The sequence below is a fragment of the Sebastes fasciatus genome, chromosome 2 (genome assembly GCF_043250625.1).
Source record: "Sebastes fasciatus isolate fSebFas1 chromosome 2, fSebFas1.pri, whole genome shotgun sequence".
Taxonomy (NCBI): domain Eukaryota; kingdom Metazoa; phylum Chordata; class Actinopteri; order Perciformes; family Sebastidae; genus Sebastes; species Sebastes fasciatus.
This window is the reverse complement of record NC_133796.1, coordinates 28,022,369-28,042,637: the sequence shown is the minus strand read 5'-3', so window position 1 is coordinate 28,042,637 and position 20,269 is coordinate 28,022,369. Positions and strand designations below refer to the sequence as shown.

At 42.6% G+C, this 20,269-nt stretch overlaps 1 protein-coding gene across 1 annotated transcript; it reads left to right on the top strand.

The window, feature by feature from the left end:
• The first annotated feature begins 1,732 nt into the window (after positions 1-1,732).
• Positions 1,733-18,927, top strand: trim66 (tripartite motif containing 66). The gene is made up of 17 exons (XM_074616905.1): positions 1,733-1,966; positions 3,475-3,688; positions 5,609-5,738; positions 6,056-6,172; positions 6,355-6,469; positions 6,706-6,852; positions 8,074-8,191; positions 8,570-9,384; positions 11,340-11,546; positions 12,868-12,997; positions 13,119-13,200; positions 13,288-13,468; positions 13,863-14,770; positions 14,885-15,008; positions 15,114-15,188; positions 16,995-17,147; positions 17,234-18,927. The coding sequence occupies exons 1-17, from the start codon at positions 1,958-1,960 to the stop codon at positions 17,468-17,470; spliced, it is 3,762 nt and encodes a 1,253-aa protein (XP_074473006.1). The 5' UTR covers positions 1,733-1,957; the 3' UTR covers positions 17,471-18,927.
• Positions 18,928-20,269: the final 1,342 nt, after the last annotated feature.

Here is a 20,269-nt window from a genome sequence, read left to right as displayed (position 1 = left end):
TCGTTGTTTACGTTCATTATGATAATTTTGGGGGAGTGGCTTTGGAGGAAGACCTGAAGGGACGGACTGTCAGTGTGGTCGACTTGAGGACTTTCTCTCTAGATTTAGGGACTTTTGGAGCTAGTGCTGCTACTTTCATTGGTAAAGAGGTGGCAACACTGTGCTCCGTTCTTTGGTTCGATCATTTTTAAACTCTAGTGTACTCTTGCTGTTTTTTTAGATTACCAACCCTAGCTTTAACAAAGCAATAATATGTCAGAGCTGTTGGTCTGTCGGCTGTTTTGTTCTTTTTCTGTCCCCTAGTGGCCAAACATGTATTAAAGGCACTTTAAAGTACATAATGAGGGTTTTATAACAAGAGATAACTATATGCATTAGATTGAGTTGTCACCGGTTTAACCGTCCGACAGGAAGCGTATGGTGAGATCTCATTAGCTGAAGCAGTTCAAGCACCCCATGATGAGAAGATCTACATAATGGGCCAAATATCTCTCAACAATCTGGTTTCTGTGTGAAGTTGCAGCAGCTTAACTAAGTGGATTTCTTCACAGAGTAAGTTATATGAGGACAGAGGTATAGTTAAATGACATAATAACTTAAGAGTGGTTGAAGATAATCCTGCTTTCTCTGTGATCTCATCACTTCGGTGTTAATAGATGTTACATAGGGGGTGCTTTCAAGGGAGGGATCACAGCGCAGGTTTCTATTATTGTGACATCTCTCGAGATGGCATGCGTATCTAGTGCCAGCTTCACTTAGCAGGGCAGGGAGAGCTGGCGGGAGGTTTCAGTCTGAAAGATGAACGCCGGGAAGGTTCAGTGCAAGCAAGGTGCTACCGAGCTGAGTGAACGAGAGGCAGGGTGTACTACTACGACTGGCTAATTGTGTTTCAAATTGGGTCTTTGAGCGCACAATGGGGAATGGGATTGTTCTGAGCTCCCCACTGAAGCACCCAAGGATGAGAAAGTTGTCAGATTTGTAGGTCAGGCTGCAGGGGCTGTTGTTAGGCAGACTTGCTCACAGCTCGAGATGTCTCAGCGGTTTGATTCTGGGATCTATTTGATGGCGAGTATTTGTTTTAAGTTTTGCTTTCAGCAGTTCCCCAGTTCCCCTTGTTCAACTTTCATATTGTCATGTTTCTTATGCTGATGCCTCCTGCGTCTAAATTCCCTTCATCTTCTACAGTTGGCTACTTTTCGTTCTTCTTACAGTGTGCTGCTGCTGTTCATTTTCTCTGACATGTTGAGTTAAAATCTTAATTGATTTCTCAGTGTTGGAGGGAATTGCAGGAGTGTACCCTAGTCCCATCTGGAGCTTGTCAGAGCCTGACCCGGTTTCTGCGTGCTACGTTGGCGTGTAGCTCCACTGGGACCTGTTCCCTCCTCGTGCTGACAAAGGGAAGAAGGCCACAACCGGCCCATCCCGACATACCCGACACAACCTGAGTCCAACATCGCCTCACACTTCCTGCTCCAAAGAACTAAAAGTTGCTTACAGCACAATTTCTCCCTCCTTCTCTCATTGTAGGTCACTTGGTCTTCCTTCCTCCATTTTGGAAAGAGCTTCCGGGGATATTTTGCCCTACAAAAAAATAATTATCTTATCTCCCTAATTCCCAATTATTATGCACAGGCTTATTTAAGAAAAAGGATTAGATTTTCTCTCTTTTTTTGTGGTGGCTGCACCAGCGAGCAGGGGGATGAATTTGAATGTGACACTACTCCTCTGCTCTGCTGCAGTGAAGGGGGTCCTACACTTGGATGAACTGGGGGAGGAGAGAGCACAGCGAGGCTGTCATGTAAGCCGTCTCCTCTGGGGCCACCTCTCGGTGCGCGCTGCTTCCTGCCTCAGGTAGAAGCCTCAGTGCTTCTGCTGCCAAGGCGTCGGGCTGCTCGCTCTCTTCTCCTCTCCTCTCCTCTCCCTCCCGCTGAGAAGGCTCCACGCTCAAAGCACTGAAATGGAGAAGGTAAGTGGTTTGTTTCAGCATTGTTTCCTACAGTATCTGGATCTTGACACAGCTAGAGATTGTTTATTTTTGTGCAGCAGTTTCTGAGTTTGCACTGTTGATCCTGTGATTGAACCCCTTTAGGGCCTTTTTGTGTAGAGTTGGCATGTTTGTGTTGCTCTCTCCTCACCCTAAGAGACATGCTAGATACCAGGGATACCCCTGCCATTGACTTTGGACAAGGATGAGGGTTTTAAAACTGGATTTGGTCCCGGGGGCGCTGCTCCTAAATTGGTAGCAAGGGTCAACTGCAGAGGATGAATTTCCCCACTGGGATTAATAAGATGTTACTCAGGTGAAAATAGCTGCACTGTGCATCATCTTACTAGGTTTCTGTTGACAGCTTTCATGCTCTTTTATTTTACTCAGATGCAAACACAAGGAACAAAGAGGAGTTTTATCATGTTTTTTTTTTATAATTAAATCCTTATTTTAACAGATATCTTTCCTTTTTAACATTTACATTGGGGCTCTCAATCGATACAAATATTTTATCGCGATTAATCACACATTTTGTTTTCTGTTCAAAATGTACCTTAAAGGGAGATTTGCCAAGTATTTAATACTTTTATCAGCATGGGAGTGGGCAAATATGCTTGCTTTATGCAAATGTTTGTATGTATTTATTATTGGAAATCAATTAACAACACAAAGCAATGACAAATATTGTCCAGAAACCCTCACAGGTACTGCATTTAGCATACAAAATATGCTCAAATCATAACATGGCAAACTCAAGCCCAACAGGTAACAACAGCTGTCAGTGTGTCAGTGTGCTGACTTGACTATGACTTGCCCCAAACTGCATGTGATTATCATAAAGTGGGCATGTCTGTAAAGGGGAGACTCGTGGGTACCCATAGAACCCATTTACATGCACATATCCTGAGGTCAAAGGTCAAGGGACCCCTTTGAAAATGGCCATGCCAGTTTTTCCTCACCAAAATTTTGTGTAAGTTTGGAGAGTTATTTAGCCTCCTTTGCGACAATGACACTGTTGGTATGGATTTGATTCCTCAGGTTTTCTAGTTTCATATGATGCCAGTATCTTAACTCTAGCTTTAAAAATGAGCCCGCTACAACCTCCGAAAAATCGATTGCGTTCAAGAAATTATTGGTGTTATCTTTGACAGGCCTAATTTACATACATCATGGTGTTTAATTGCTGACGGTTGGAAAATGAAATCAGTGTTTAAATGTATTCAAACGATGCTGCAGCACAGGTTAAGTTTCACACACACTCCTCTGAGAGCCTTTGTGAGCACGAGAACAGATCACAACTCTTGGAAGTGTGATTTAGCACAAAGTAAAGCGGCAACACAAATGTTTCTGACATATGCCACCTCGTCTTTTTGTCACATGGTCTGGTCACACTGTGTGTGTGTGTGTGTGTGTGTGTGTACCTGCATGTACGTGTGTGTTCACTGTATATTCTAAACTCAAGGAGGGTTTTTCTTTGTGTCTTTCAGAGCTGCTCTGAGTGCTCTGTGCCGACACTTGCACAGAGCCTGTGTACGCTCTGCAACAAGTGGCTGTGTTACCAGTGCACAGATGTGCATCAGCATCAGAGAGCCCCCACCACTTCCCAGTATACAGACATGCACCAGCAACAGAGGCCCAGTGCCACCCAGTGTCCTGACCTGCACCAGAGAGGCTCCAGCTCCCTGCCTCCGACTGGACAAGGTAAGAGATTTACATATTTCATGACTTTTTTTACCTCTTTTTTCCGAGCCACTATGACAGATTATCATCTGAGATACGCAGTCTGCCTCTCTCTCTCTGTCACCACAAAACCCGCCTTTGTTTTCTCTCTGGTGCTCTGTTTGTTTGTTAATCATGTCTCAGTAGGAACCATTGCCATGAATAATGCATGACAGTGGCGATGGTGGATAATAGTTCCTGGAGATCCCTGTGTTTTATTACACCTCTCTTTAACACGTGGCCCAGATTCTTAACTGCTCGAATGATTTCATTTTGGCTAATATTAGTGTGTTGCTATTTAAAGACCCTCACGTATGCCTGGCAGCTTTGTTGCCGGCTTCTTTTGTGCAGGTCTGCATCGCACAAGTTGTCATAACGAACGGACACCTTTTATTGTGACGAGGAAGTGTTTACTGTTTAGTTTGTGTACTTGTGAGAAGCAGCCGTGTGACTGCGCTGACTGACAGGATGTGGTCAGTCAGATCAAGTCGATGCACACAAGGGTTGATGCTCGGCTCTTCACCACAGAGAGGTGTGAAGATGTGCAGGCAGGAGGGGGTTGGTTGGGGTGAGCCGGCCAGCAGAGAGCAGTAGGGCTGCGTTCATTAGCTCTAACCACCTGCAGGTCTGTGGGCCAACAGTTTCTACAATGACCTATTTAGAAATGTGTGAGAGTGTGTGTGTGCGGTTGGTGCATCAAAGGCAGATCGGACAGCACTGAAATGTTGTTCACTTACATCTCAACACACATTGCAACCTCAACAACAAACCTATTTCCCACAATTGTATTTTCATTTTCGTCTCAAAGTGCACGCCGGTTTTAGTGGTGCATGTCAATATAACTCCGTTTACTATTAACCCACTGTCCCACTTAGTAGCACCATGTAAAGTTTCACAGACGGCTCATACTATGAAAAGCTACATGAATATAAAGATATAATAAGTGTATAGAGAGCTTAGGCTTTTGTCTTTCACTCATTGTGGTCATTTTTAAAAAGTATAGCCAACATACGGCAAAATATACAACTAAATATAGTGTCTCCCCATCTTCAAAACAGTTGGGCTGTCCAACAATGCAGTACATGCTTGAAACTTTATGCCCAATTCATTACAAGGGGCTAATGATTTAAAAAAAATCGTCACTTTGTTTCTATTTAGACAAACCACACCTAAAATCGAATAGTTAGTGTTGAAATGAATATATTTTGAAAATATGCTTATTCCCTTTCTAGCTGAGTGTTAGATAATATAATTGATACCACTCTCACTTCTGTACGGAAGAAGCTAAGACCAGCAGTCAGGTAGCTTAGCTTAGCTTAGCTTAGTATAATGACAGGAAACAGCAGGAAACAGCTAACCTGGCTCTTTCCAAACGTAACAAAATCCACCTCTAAAGCTGACTAATCAACATGTTATATCTTACTTATTACACGGCTGTGTTGAATACTCAATTCTGATTGGATAATCATGGCGTTCTGTTATTTCTTTATAGCAGACCGTTGCTATGGGCGCACCTCTGATCTCGGACTCTGGCGGACTGTTTTTGTGTCAAATTATTAATTTCTTAAGTAAGTAGCCGTGTAATAAGCGCCCCTTCAGGGCGATGAACCCTCGTGTCGGGGTGCGGCATCGCCCTGTCGGGGATTCTTTCACAACAATGACCGGCTCGCTGTACATTATCCCTTACGTGTTTAATGTGTATAAAGTGTTAAAACCAAAGTTGTTGTTTTACAGTTTAGTTAGTTAGTTAGTTAGCTTTTTGATTAGTGTTGGTGTTTGTTCTCTCTCGACTACAGAATGTGTACACGCTGATGGTCCTGTTGTTTGTGTGAATTGCTTGTCGACGGTTGCTAACGCTGCCCGCTCTCTCCCCCCTCCCTCCTCTCTCCGTCTGTTTTTTAGGCCCGGGGCCGTATCCTTGCTCCCTCCTCATGTGCCACTCTCACAGACAGGAGCCCTTGGAGCTGTTTTGTGAGTCATGTGACCTTCTGTGCTGTAGCAGCTGTCACCTGTCCTCCCACAAAAACCACAGGTCAGTCCTCAGACTCGCAGCACAAGGACACTGCAGAGAAGGGCTAACCGCAGGTTAAAAACTTCCTCTGAGCAGCAACTCTCTTTAACTGCCTTGTCACTTTTATCATCTGTATCTGCATACACTACCCTTGGCTCGCCTAGCACCTATTAAGTATTCATACGCTTTTGTTTTCTGTGATGTTACAGTACAGTAGCTGCCTCTAAGGTCACCTGCATAATGTCTTGTCCCCAGGGGAAACTGTTTTAATTCTGGCGTTCTTCATGCCCGGAGAATAAATTAGTGAACTTTGTGCTGTGGTCTCTCGTGTTGTTCAGGGTGGTGCAGATCGGGAAGGCCCTGCAGGATCAGCAGTGGCTGTTTGAAAACCTGATGGTGCAGGTGGACGAGAGGAGATCTGCAGTGGAGAACAATGCTAAGCAGATAGAGGACAGGTTGGTGTAGAGTCCTAATCATAGTCCTCCTGAGTCTGAGCAACTTCTGCCACAAATGCTCAATAATTTAACAGTGTGAAATATAGCAAGCTAATGCATAAATTAATGTCTGAAATGCTGCTCTCCTCTTCTGCATTTGGGATTTTTCTCAGACATTTATTTTCTCCTCTCTGTCTCCGTAGACTCCATGGTGTAAAGATTGCACACAGGAAGGCAGAGAACCAGATTAAAATGGCAAAGATGATTATGATGAACGAGCTTAACAAACGAGCCAACCTATTAATAGAGCAACTGGAGGTAATTACTTTCTTTTTCTCTCCTTCTTTATCGTTCAGCCAGCCGTGAATCTACATGCAAAGAATCAGTAACCGCCGTGATGTAATCAGTCCTGAAAGCAAGTAAACGAGAACCCGGAATAATCTGTCAAAGCTGCTTAAGCCAACATCTCAGGAACTACATCTGTCAAAAACAGTCCAGCCATGACTCTCTGTGTACCATGATTACTTGTTGCATTTTGATGGGTTTCTTTACAGAAAATCTCAGAGGACTTCCAGCAGCGTCTGGAGGACCAGCTGCAGGGGGCAATAGAGATCTGTGGCCAGCTGGACCACGTTCAGAAGTTCATCACCTGGGCCACGACCCACCACTGCAGAGGCCCGGTGCTCTTCAGCAGGGCTCTGGTACGCTGACAGGGCAGGCAACAGACGTCCACCGTCTGATTGTAACACACACAGTCCTATAAGCTTCTGTTTTTATTTCTTTGTATGTAAAGGGGAACTCCACCTGTTATATATGTGAAGTTTATCAGCCAGAGGAAGTACTACTCAGCGTGTCCCCTGGGTTTCTAGAGGTGCTTTGTTACAGTAAGCCTGACAAAATTACTGAAGTTGCATCACCGGGGTGTTTCGGCTTGGGCTATAAATTAAATAAAGAGAAAGCCTGCGTTATGAGCCAGGAGCGTGGAATTTGAAGGCATTTACCAGACAGGGAGGGTTTAACAAAAGACAAGTTGTATGATGGAAGTCCAGATATCTTGGCCTCAATCTTGACTATTATTTTGTAAATCTCTTGTGATACCTGAAACTTTATGGACGTGCAATACAGGGCTGTAGTCAAGACCAACTTAATTGAGTCCAAGTCAAGTCCAAGACCCGGTCCAGTCGAATCCAAGTCCAGAGCAAATTGAGTCCCGATCAAGACCATAATAGGCAATAGTGTCTTTCCAATGCTAACATAGTGATTAAAGAGTTAGGATGGACATAAATAATCTATGATCTTGATCTGAATTCTTACATAACTAATCAATGCATAGAATTTAGGTTTGGGGACCATTATAGATTTCTGCAGGTACATTAGAGGCGGAGGGGTATATACTTTTTTCATGTGTCATATTGCTAGAATCAGGCAACGTTCTGTACAACAGATCCCGAATCAGCAGCCAGGAACAGCTTTACCAGTTCTCAATAGCTGAGCCCGAGACCAAGACAAGTGCAAAACTTCAAAGAAGTGACATTGAGACAGAGACCGGATTTGACTACTACAGCCCTGGTGCAATACTAAATTCCTCGCATTCTCTTTTAACCTAGTCTAGAAAGTAACTCTAGTAGAGCTATATGTGGGATATTTGTGTTATTGACTTGATTTACAGCAGCTCTTCTTTCAGGATTAGCTGTCTTTTTAGAACACATTTCTGTAAATGTGCTAGTTTTAGCCTCGTGGCTAATTTTCTGCTGTAGTCCCTGGGCTTGTGTACTTGTGTGTACTGTACATATCAAAACACATTTCATAAAAACACATGGAAACAAGGACAACTATGCATAAAACAAAGCATGCTTCTTTACCTAGCATGGTCACACACATGTTTATAGAATATATTATCTTTATCTTATATCTTCTTTCAGATTTCTCTCCAGATGCAGCAGCTGCTGGAGTCGTCACTCCACTCGGACTCCTGGAGTCCCGTCAGGATCAAATTCAACTGGGATGCTAGTTACTGGACGAAGCAGATTTCCACTTTAGGTAAAATGAATGTTACTGAAGCGAGATGGTTATATTACAGTTAAATTGTTTTAATTTGTTTTATTATTCAGAATGAGGTTGAAACTGAAAATAAGCCCACAATAAAAAAAGTGAATGCATTACAATAAAATTATATTTTTGCAGTACAGGATTTGGTGAATTTGTGAAAGGTTTTTGTTAATGCTGGTGAATTTGTTTTCAGTGTACTACCATCAATATTTTTTTTGCAAAACGATACACCTTCTCATTCAAAATATCTTTTTACTGCATGGTTGAAACAAATAACTTTCTGTTCAAGTGTGCACAGAGTTTATTATGTGCTAATGATGTTATTATTTGCATGACATATTACATTAATGTGACTCTGCTGCTCTGCAGGCCAGCTGACCGTTGAAGGGGGAAACTGCTCTTACCCTCCGGGCTTGGCCTGCTCCAATATCCTGAGGCCTCAGCCCATCGCCTGCTTGGCTCTGCCGTCCGTGTGTCACAGAGGACGAGAACCAGGCTGTGGGTACCAGAGCTGCTGCGAGCAGCCCCAGATGTGTTGCCTCCATGGCATTCCCTCTCAGCCAGATCTGTCCAGTCTGGAGAAAAGCCAACTGGAAGCCACACTTTATAACTCCAGCTGTGTTCAGTCTGCCCTTATCTCGGCCTCCTTGCACCAGAGCCAGCAGCTCCAGAGGTGCTGGGACCCAGACAGCTCATCGCAATGTCCTCCCCCTTCAACATCTGTCCCAATCATGGGACCCATCCAGCTCAACTGCAGTCGAGGATCTGCGTCCCAGCCACAAGCTGCTGCCTCTCAGCCACAGTCTCAAACTAAGTCTCATCTCTATCACCAACGTCAGAGAGAAGTTCGTCTAGACAGCCAGGCTCAGCCAAGTGCAGGCCATAGCAGGCGAGGCCAACGTCAGAGGAAGCTGTCGACCAGCACGGCTCTGCAGCAGGACCTCAGCCACACAGACAGAGATGTGATGACTGAAGAGAGCTGGGAGGAGAGGTGCAGAGTGGAGGAGGCTCGTGGACAAATGGCAGTGGTTGAAAGCAGAGAGCAGCAGTTGGATGTGGATCTGCAGCAGGACAGGAGGGAGCCGAGTCCTGTCCAACATGTTCCTCCGCCGGCAGCAGAGCTGAGAAAAGAGCTGCAGAGAAACAGACCTGCACTGATGCTCAGAGACCACAGAGATGGCAGGGTGAGAGATTAAGTTAACAATAGACCCCGACTAGTATTGGTTATGGCAATATGTTAAGTTTTTAGCATAAACACAGCATTAAAAATCAAGGATTTCATCGTCGGCAAAGATTTACACTGGTGCACCCGATATGTTAGGCCATTAAATAGGCATTATCAGTCGCTATAAGCACCATAGACGTGGGTTATTAGTGGCCTACTATGTTGTAAAAGTGAAAGCAAAACTTAAAAGCAACACGTTCTAATGCGTTGTAACACTAAATGAAACGTTACGTTTTGAACAAACAAAAGGGCTCCTTTAGGTTTAGGCAACAAAAACAGTTACTTATGTTTAGGGAAAACATTGTGTTTTGGCTTAAAATAACTAAGTTTTGAAAGTGAAACGTAACGTTTGTGAACACCAAGACAACTACATGTTGTTCTGACCTTGTTTGAAAAATTGGGCGTGTGTGTTTGTGATCAACATCAGTTAGTGTGAGATCACAGAAAGGCATGCGGTGGGTTTTTTGCACCTCAGTTCTCGGTTTTTCGTTTCACACGTGGTTCTGCAAAGTTTCTAGTCCCTCAAACTAATTTGAACCCAACTCCCAACTCATGTCATAGTAAACCACAGCACAGTGTTCATACACACCTCTCAAAAACCACAATGTATCAGTCAGAGTCAGGCTGATTTCCTATTATACACGGATGTTCAAACACTTGCAAACACAAAGAACAAAGGCAACCAAGCCTAATTGAAACATCATGTAGTGACATTTAAGTCACATCAAAAGCCAGTAGGAAAATGTTTTACATATGGGAAGTGGTTATTGTATATTTCTGAAATGTTGAAGTTTAAGGGAGTGTTGAATTTGAGGCGGTACTCAGTTTTAATTAATATCAGTAAACGACTGAAACTAAAGGAGCACTCTATTTTAATGCCAGGATGATCACTTCCCACAGTTGACAGCTAGCCTGAAAACAGATGGTGCAACAGAAATGTGCTCCTGCTTTTATGAAGAAAGAACGATGGGAAAACAAAGCGCTGCTCTGACAATTAAAGCTGTTCGTACTGCAGCAATGCATCCCAAAACCAAGAGAGCACTGTTCATCAAAATCACACTTAATGCCAGGGGTTTGAGGAGCCACGTAATCACCTCGCTAAAACTTCTCAGGGTGCACGTTTACGAACACAAAGATGTATTATTTTTAAATTTTCAAGTCACGCAGCGTCTGAAAACGACATAAAACCACTTGGGCGCACTCATTTATGTACTTAACCTGTCATTAATGAGTCGCTGAGGGAATAGGGTGAGCTGCCAGTTTGATTTCAGTTCTGGTTTGCACTCTGAGATAAATTCGTACGCCCCTCCATCGCTCCAGAGAGAAGGATTATAGTCTATTTTCCTCCACAGTCTGAATCCCGCATACGTCTCCCAAGGGGCATGGATCAGGTAAGTGTTTTAATCGCATGATACTTAGGAGCACATGCTCGGTGTCAGCGTGGCCTGAATATGTATGATGGTGCACTAGAAAAAGAAAAAGAGGAAAGAGGTGTTAAAAAATAACGTAGTGTTAAATGATTTGTCGGCCCTCCTGCTTCCATTAGCTGAAGTCACAGCTGAGATCTTTAAAGGAGCTTTTCTTACATTAGTTAAATTGTAACAGAAGAGAGAAGTAAAGGAGTGATTTGCTGTACTGGTTTAATCAAATGGCCACACTGCACACCTGATAGTGAATTTACATATCATAATTGGTGTTGTAACCAAACCTTTTATTGCCTGTACAGTAATATATGCAGCTGTGTGGGCCATTCTCTATGTTTGTAAGGATTGAGTTGAGTGTCTGCCTTGTTTCCACAGCACACAACCCACTCCTTTTCTCTCCTGTCTGCTGTTAATGGCATGAGCAGGGGCATCTGTGCATGTGATGCAGCTTGAAAACCTGCTCAGTTTAGCATGTTTGTGTTTCTGACAGAGATCCACGTCCCTGGAGGTGTCGGTGACAGCCCACGAGTGTGTATCTGATGTGCAGAGCAGCAGGCTCAGCCCTGGTTTAGTGTGCACGAGGAGGGAGAGACGCTCGCAGAGCATCCCGGCAGAACTGGCAGCCCCATCCACCAGCCCTTACACTGAAAGGCCCACAGGATACACTCACGGCCTACAGGCAGGAGCTGCAACTAAGGTAACCCCGCATCAGATTGTAATCACACATTGCTGTCAGATGGAATAGAGGTGATCACTGTTGTGCTGTGCCCTTTGTACATGTGATTTCTGGCTTTGCAAAGGAGTAGTAATTACAGACCTGTCATACATAGTTATAGCATTGAAAAAATTAATATATTACTCTGATTTAGGGCTCCAACAAACTATTATTTTCATTATTGATTAATTTGCTGATTATTTTCTTGAAAGTTTGATTTAATCGTTTGGTCAATAAAATGATGAAAAAGTGTCCATCAGAGCTTCCCAGAGCCCAAACGCACGTCTTTAGATTGCTTGTTTTGTCCAACCAACAGTCCAAAACCCAAAGAGTTTCAACTAGTGTGTTTAGAGTGGGGTTGTATGAGGTACTTTTCCATAGTCGGTGTATTACCTACTGTAGGTGACGGTCGACACGCCTCCAGTTTGGAGAAGCAGACAGGAGTTACCGTACGGAAGCTAAGCAATGTACTGCTGTGGACGGGGACGGCAGCAAAACATATTTTAGCCACCTAAAAGAAACGCTCACCTAAAAACATTAATATCAGTTCAAGTGTACGCTATATTTAGAATATTTTAATATTTCACCACTATCTTGCCGTCAGACAGCCCTTTCCTTCTCCTCTCCGATGCAGAACTGAACTGAAAGTGAAACTTATCTCTGCTCTCTCCAAAGCCAGCAGGCTCCGATGACAAAAACAGTATAGATATGTCTCATTTTCATTTCAGTTTGCCGTTGGAAAATATTCTAAATATAGCGTACACTTAAATATTTTTTTCTTTAGGTGAGCCTTTCTTTTAGGTGGCTAGAATACGTTTTGCTGCTGGCCCCTTCCACAGCAATATATTGCTTTGCTTCCGTGCAGTAACTCCTGTCTGCTTCTCTAAACTGGGGGTGTGCTGACCGTAATCTACTGTAGGTATTACACTGACTATGGATAAGTACCTCATACAACCCCACTTCAAAACACCCAAACTATCCCTTTAAAGTCTGTTTACAGGTGTTGGGGTGTACTACTGCATATGTGCATATCCTCTTTTTTTTACACTCCATCATGAGTCCAATGTTGTTATAGAAGTGCAATGCTAACTCAATGGAGCAGTAGCTTTAGATATGATCCAAATACATTTTAGTTATCTGTCAGGAGAGCTGTTGTCACCAATTTTGACACTATTCAAATTCAAACATCAGTCAAAAGATTGCATGGCTCTATAAATAAAAAAAAAATATTTGAACAAATAGGAGCATCATGACCGAGTTACATATGCTGATAGGTTTTACATAATGTTTGTTTTGTTGTCAGTATGTCAGTGTGGATCCCAAACAGAGGAGAGCTTCAGATGGGGTGCTTTGTGTTGTCAAGGAAACTTCGTCTAACACGACGCCCTCCAGAGGCTACCGGTCTCCTCTACTGTCATATAAGACAGAGCCAGGTGCTGTAAAATACTACTTGACTAACTACTTACCATGAGATTATTTCTCATGATTATTTCTCATAATTCCTCAAATGAACAAAATATAAAGTTTGTGAAATCATATTTCTCTTTTTTTTAGATCATTCTTTTACTTGTGTAAATGAAGAGGCTGATTATGAGGCCAATGGGAAATGCAGGGTGTCAAGAAACGACCACAACAGGTGTGTAATAGCGGTTCAGTCAAACATTTGTTCATGCACAATCACGAAAATAAGGTTTCATCGTTCTTTCTCTGCTTGCCTCCAAAGTAACAGAGATGTTCAGAAGGACTCAGTGAGGCCCAGGGTACCGGTGGTTTGCTTGGAGCGCCTCAAAATACTTGTGTCTCAACTCCCCCCACATGGACGACGGCAGAGCGACCCATTACCTGCCAGCGGGACGGAGAAGAGCAATCCGCAGCAGAGAGCCTGGCATGATGCAACGCCTGAAGTAGGTATCATTGCTTTGCATACTGTAGAGGAAAGGTGATCATATAAAAACATCATACAGAACATATTTAATGGTCATAGAAATTTTTTTACATGATAAATAATGATAATTATGATATAATGATAGACTTATAGGTATATGTATGTATATTTTCACAGCAGTAAAAACATGACAGGATACAATCATTGAAGTAAACAAGTGTATTTTGAATTAGCAACCCCACCGCTAGATACCGCCGGATCATACACACTGTTCCTTTAATACATGATGAGTTAACATGATGTTCAAATTATGTTTAATTCAGCTGCGTGCTTTAAGTTCAGCAAATATGTTTAATAAAATATGACAAAAGCATACAAGACATCTTCTCTTCTCTAATGTGTTGTAAACATAGGGGATAGCCGAAGTCTCTGAGACCAGGAGGACCACCCGCTCTCTCATAGCGCCGCCATACGCAGAGCAACAGAACCGTAATCAGTCTACCGCACACTCCAGTGAGTTTGACAGCCGAGGGAGAATCAGCTCTCATAAAGTATCCACCACTCCGTCCGCTGACCCTAAATATGTGCCACAGAGTTGCTCTGCACTGGATCTGGACTCTGACTCTGATCCCATATCAGTCTCGGAGGACGCTGTTGTTTCTCGGGCTGATCCAGACCCACAGCTGGACTCAGATGCATCACCAGATTCTGACCTAAATGCAGATTCTTCATCTGAGGCTGAACTTGAATGTCTGGCTGAGGAGGCACCAGTGGCTGCAGGAGAGATGGGGCTCTGCGGTGAAACTGATATCGCAGGGGATTCAGAGCCAAGTCTTGAATATGAGGCAGACCCAGAATCAGATGCAGGAGCGGGATCGGAGGATGGACAAGGGCTGGACGCTGATGCAGAATCAGGCGATGCTGAAACCGAGTCAGACGTCCAGCCAGACTATGATCTCAGTCTTCAGGCAGAGACCGACTCTGACGTTGTGTCCGATCAGCCTCCAGACTCTCAGGGTTCTGTGGAGTCTGAGCTCGACGTGGAATCTGAACCTGAACTCACAACTGACGACCCGCAACCGCTGCGCTCTGACCTGGAAGAGGAGTCCAACGTAGGTGATGCTCAGATGCCGCTTCTGATTGCAAACCCTGTTGCTCAAAGAGCTACAGAGGAAGTCCAGCCGGACCAGGACGACGCCGAGATGGAGAGTGAGGACTTCTGTGCCGTGTGTCTAATTGGAGGGGACCTGCTGTGCTGTGACCGCTGTCCAAAAGTTTTTCATCTGTCTTGCCACATCCCGTCTCTGCTAAGCTTCCCCTCGTAAGTTTCTCATACTGTAACCTAAAATGTATTAAAGTTACCCTCCAACCTTCTATGAAACTGTTTATTTGGAGCTGTTATTGTTAACCTGATGCTGTTTCATATCCTGTTCAGAGGCGACTGGGTGTGCAGCCTGTGCAGAGACGCCGTGCAGCCAGAGGTTGAGTATGACTGTGAGAATGTGAGAACATCTGGAGAACACACATCAGCCCACGGACTGCCTGCGTGTGATCAGAGAGTAGGTCATTTTATTAGCTGCATTAATAATGACGATGGCTGGTGGTTTTCTGTGCCTGTGTTCCCTTTCTGTGACTGTTTTTCTAACAGTTTTCATTGTTTGTAGAAATGTGAGCGGCTGACTCTTCTGATCCTCAGTAACGCCGTGAGTGCTCCCTTCCACGAGCCCGTCAGTCCACTTGTGAGTAATCACCCTTTTATTACAGACCACAACTCATTTTCATAATCTCATTTAGTTTTCATTATATTTACAGGAACACTGTAGCATCATGAGGAGTTTTCCTCATTGTTTCGGTGTACATAAACCCATTTTGATTGCTGCTATATTTGTCAGGGCTTTGGGGTTTAAAAGTACCCTGTGGAGGTTTTTTGTAACATGTTCATGTTCATGTTCAGTTTTTCTCACCAAAACACAATGAATGTTTCCTTGAAGCCTGACAAATATGTTGAATTGAATTACATTTGTCGGTTGGTGTTTGGAAACACACTGCATTCAAAGTTGGCCACTCCTTCTCGGCTCAACGAGAGGCAGAGAGAGAGTAGCGATGATCGAGCGAGCTATAGAGTGAATAAAGAGAGGGAGAGGCGTTAGTGAGAACAAAGAAGTAAATCAGAGAAATAAAAAGGTTACTTTCTGATTGTTTCACAGCGGTTATGTTCTAATGTACTTAAACAAGCCCACACCCCCACAGACCTCCGTACAACACTGCGGGAATGAGCCGCTTTGCCGGATTTTTAATGAATGCAGCCAAAGGGCTGGCTTCATTCTGTCTTCTCTGCTCGTTGTGTGTGCCTCGGTCAAACTGACACACCGATAGCAGCACACAGCAGAAGATAGAGAGAGGAGCAGGCTAAAAACTAAAGCACGTAAAAACACACAGCGATGTAACAAACCCATTCTCATACGTCAAATACGGCCGCTTTGTATCTGACAGAGCTAAAGGGGGACTTGTGCCTCGGTATCAGATGCCGAGGGGTGTGACAAAGCGACGGTATTTGACCTGGGAATGTGAATGGGTTACACCCCCACGTGGGGCCCAAAGCCTCTTTGCTGAAACCCAGAAGAGTCCTGAACACAGCAAAATACAAAGAAAAGAGAAAATACAGGCAGAAGGCTGCAGGGTCTCTGTAGATACAGACACCACCACACACTGCTAGTGTGTCATAAGTGATGATTGAGAGGGATTATTTTTGTATCAGTCTATTCATTGTTTTTGAGGGGGAAAAAAGTTAAAAGTCCCTAGGAAGAGATCACATGACTACACCTGAGGCAGGGAGGATAAAATGAACGCTTCTGTCCGGAAAGGAACCGCCCCCCTCAGGTGCAATCACTTCCACTAAATCAGAGGCGATATATGCTGCCTTTTTCTCTCTGTTCACCCCGTTTGACCTCCAACATGATCCTAGCATAAACCTCACATACACAGACAGAAGCAAGAGAGACATGTTAAATCTGCCTCTGAAATAAATTGCTCTGCATATGGAACCTGCTGACTACTCCTCTCTGTTGCTCATATCATTAAGTCCAGTCCAGTATGTTCCTATTCAACAATACCTTTTAAGGTATGCGTCATCCTCGTGAGCATGCACAAGTTACAAGCAAAGGGGATCCACTCATACAAATATTGCTCGATAGCACCTACTAGTGGTCGAGAACTCCACAGGCTACCTTCAATGTTGATACCTAAGGTTATCTCCTCTTGAGTCCAGTTCAGTTCAAATTGCAACTGCAGTTAATCAAAGGCTTTACAGTTTGTATGTGCATTCCTGGCCCATCATTGTGTGATCATATCTTATCTTAGGGAGGAACTAGAATTGCTTGAGCAAGCACCCTACAAATAGGTGGTCCCATTTGTCACAATGAAACAGTACATTTTTTTTCATGCTTTTTTGAAAGCAGAAAGAGTTATGAGGTAATTACACTAGAATGAGTGTCTGGGTGGATTATATCTAAAACAGTGTTAAATGGCTCTTCTTTTTCATGCAGGCTCGTCATTACTACCAGATCATTAAGAGGCCCATGGACCTGGCTGTGATCAGGGCCAAACTCAACAAGAGGAACACTCGACATTATAACTCACCAGAACAGTTTGCTGCTGATGTTTATCTCATGTTCCACAATTGTGCAAAGTTCAATTATGTAAGTTAAAAGTAATCCTTGTTTAAATTATAAATAAGTCAGTACTTGAGTGTAATAGCTCTCTCTCTCTCTCTCTCTGACCACAGCCCGACTCCGAGGTGGCCCAAGCAGGCCGCAGCCTCGAGGCGTTCTTCACCTCCAAGCTGAAAGAAGTTTTCCCGGACAGAGTTTTCCTCGCGGCGGAGGCGGACTCTGACAGCGATGAGTACGACGAGGCCTACAGGACCGCTGAGAGTGGTTTCCCCTGGCCTGAGAGGAGAGAGCAGTGCCACAGGAAAAGGAAGAGGAGACACTCTCTCAAGTCGAGGAGGCAACACTTCTAACGCTGTACACACATATGCTGTATTTGTGGGTAATTATACTGTTTTTATTTAGCGGTCTGGGGCTGTAACAGTATTTCCATTCTGTAAGCTATTTTGCTGTTTTCAATAATATCACAGTGCTGCCATCCGATGGCAGCTGAACATACTGAAACAATACTTCAGATATTTGAAGTACTAACTAATGCCGGAGCAATTATTATCCCTGCACACTTCAACTGATCAGAGAAGTAGAAAGTGTAGAAAACGAATATAAAAAGTTTCAGTTAGATACTATATGTGACACATTTGGAACCACATCTCTTTTGAGAAAAATGACGAATCAAACAGATTCTGCAACTTTAAAACAACTTTTATTAGAGAAATGAGGCTGTAATTGTGACTGTATCATATCATATTTTGCCATTGATAATTTGCTCCTGATGCGCTGGAAATCAGATTTATTACTTACATTCAGACCTCCTAAAATCACATATCTGATGCTCTATTGTACAAAGAGGATGCTGTAGTTGGATGTTTTATTAATCTCAATTTGCATCTTTATTAAGTGTATTTTTTAGGTGAACATAGCTCTGATCATACACAGCACTTTGAAACTTTGATATGGGTAAAAACTGTATTTATCATATTCGTAAACGCTCAACATATTTATACATGTGTAACTGTATAGAACTTTATTTTACTATATTTGTCCTTTTAATTACTAAATGATTGCAGGCAATTATCATAGGTTTGATTATTGATATAATTATGTGTCTCAGTAGCTTTTTTTGAAAAGCAGCAGTGAATCTTATTGACTTTGTCTTTTTGATGATACAGAGTGATTGAAGGCGCTATTATAACCAGTGTTAGAGCTCAACATGTATTTTCATGTTTATTAGAGGATTTAATATCCAGATGAAACGATCCAAGAAAATTTGACATTTAACCATAAATTAAGTTTGTGCATACATTATGTAAGCTTTCTGTTCCACCCGTGTTTCAGCATAATGTCGTACTCCTCTATTATAAATATCTCGGGCTTAATAAGAGTGTTAGGTATCGATATCATTCAGTATTGATGATTATTTGTAGAGCCACACTGTTGAGAGGAAATAAGACGTTTTATAATACCTGCTGTTGTTGAGCATTTCCTGTCTTTAAATATTATTTACTTGCTTCCTGCAGCTTAAGATAGATTTTACTTGACATTAAGAGTAATTACTGCATCAATTATTGTCTGTGCACTCCTTGATTATTCGTCAAGAGTAGTGAATATACAGTATATGTAATGTTACTTCTTTTGAAATCAATAAATGTAATAATATTCCCTATTGTATGAGGGAAGACTGATAAACTATAGTTACTGTCCCTATTTCAGGAGAACAGTCTGGTTCATTTCTCTCTTCTTTTTTTTTTACTGTAACAGTCAATGATAAATGCACATTTATTAGTATCAATAAAATGCATTCAAGAGAAAACATATTTCATTATTATTTTCCATCTGACATTATTAATCATTATATGTGACAGGAGTTGAATGGTAAAGAAACTGTGTTTTATCATTTACAGCACCACAGTGTACTGTAAACGTGTACCTACTGTAAACAACCAGCACACAATATGAATTGCAGCCATTTATAGTTGGACTTTTGGCAGAAGGGTATTAGGATTTCTGCTTCTTCCCTAAAAGCCACAGAATCAAATTCATACATATTTCTTAACATTTTATTTTACCTTTATTTACTTTTGGGGGTGACACATCTCCAGTAGTTCAAATATTATGATACAATATGACATTTTCCTGCAGAACATTTCTTCTAAATGCATTCCAACACTACAGGATGTATTAAAATCTTTTGATTTGGCTGTAATTTCCCAGTATTTCAGAGGATCCAGGCAAGTTTAATGGCCGTGAATAAAATGTGATTTTTGGCTCCCTTGAAAATATCTTCTGAGATCCACCGTCTAATCTAATTTCATTGTGTCTTCTCTGATTAAACTCAGCGATGATGATGATGGTGGTGGTGGTGGTGGTGATGATTGAAATATCCTGTGCCAATATGATCTCTCTCTGAGGTAGCGATAATAATTCCAGTGTGTGTTTGTGTTGGATGATGAAACGTGGTTTGGATCTCAGAGTGGTGAGTGAAGTAACATACTGGAACTTGTTATTGTAACGAGCTGCAGAAGATGATTTGTGCAGATGTCGTAGCAAACTGTCCAACACAGGGTACGATTAATAAGCTCTTTTTGAATACTGGTGAGTATTACAATCCCACACCTCTCCTATACCCAATTTTAAAGTTTTTTAAAAAAAGGGGCCTTCTTTTCTTTTTCTCTGTTCCATGTTTGTCAGCTTGTTGTTTTCTGCCATTAAAAAAAAGAAGAGAAAAATAAATAAATAAAATTAAATAAATAAATGAATACTGGTAAGTAAAAAAAGTATAGTCTCACAATTAATAGATCAATGTCCCTGCAGCTTTTCCAGATAAAATGGCCTATATGAAAGAAGATGTAAGGATCACTTTGAAGAGGCTACTGAGCAAATGAGCAGATAACACATGGTGACTCAAGTTCAAAATGAAGTAATGATAACAACTGAAACTTCTCCCGTGTGCCAAGCATGGCTGTGGTGCCAAGCGTGTAGGAGAACTACGGTGGCTGAATGGTTCTCTCTAGAGCCAATGTTTGGTTTGTCTGTTCTGGGCTACTGTAGAAACATGGTGGTGCAATAAGCCGGCCTGACTCCAGAGTTCTCCTTATACATCCTTGGTGAAGAGAGAGGACCCAACTGTAGGTAAACGGTTCATTCTAAGGTCA

Bases quoted from the DNA above. Each gene is read 5' to 3' on its own strand.
- trim66 (XM_074616905.1), top strand. The intron at 6,173-6,354 runs GTTGGTGTAGAG...CTGTCTCCGTAG, and splicing joins GCTAAGCAGATAGAGGACAG to ACTCCATGGTGTAAAGATTG. The intron at 11,547-12,867 runs GTAACCCCGCAT...TTTTGTTGTCAG, and splicing joins AGGCAGGAGCTGCAACTAAG to TATGTCAGTGTGGATCCCAA.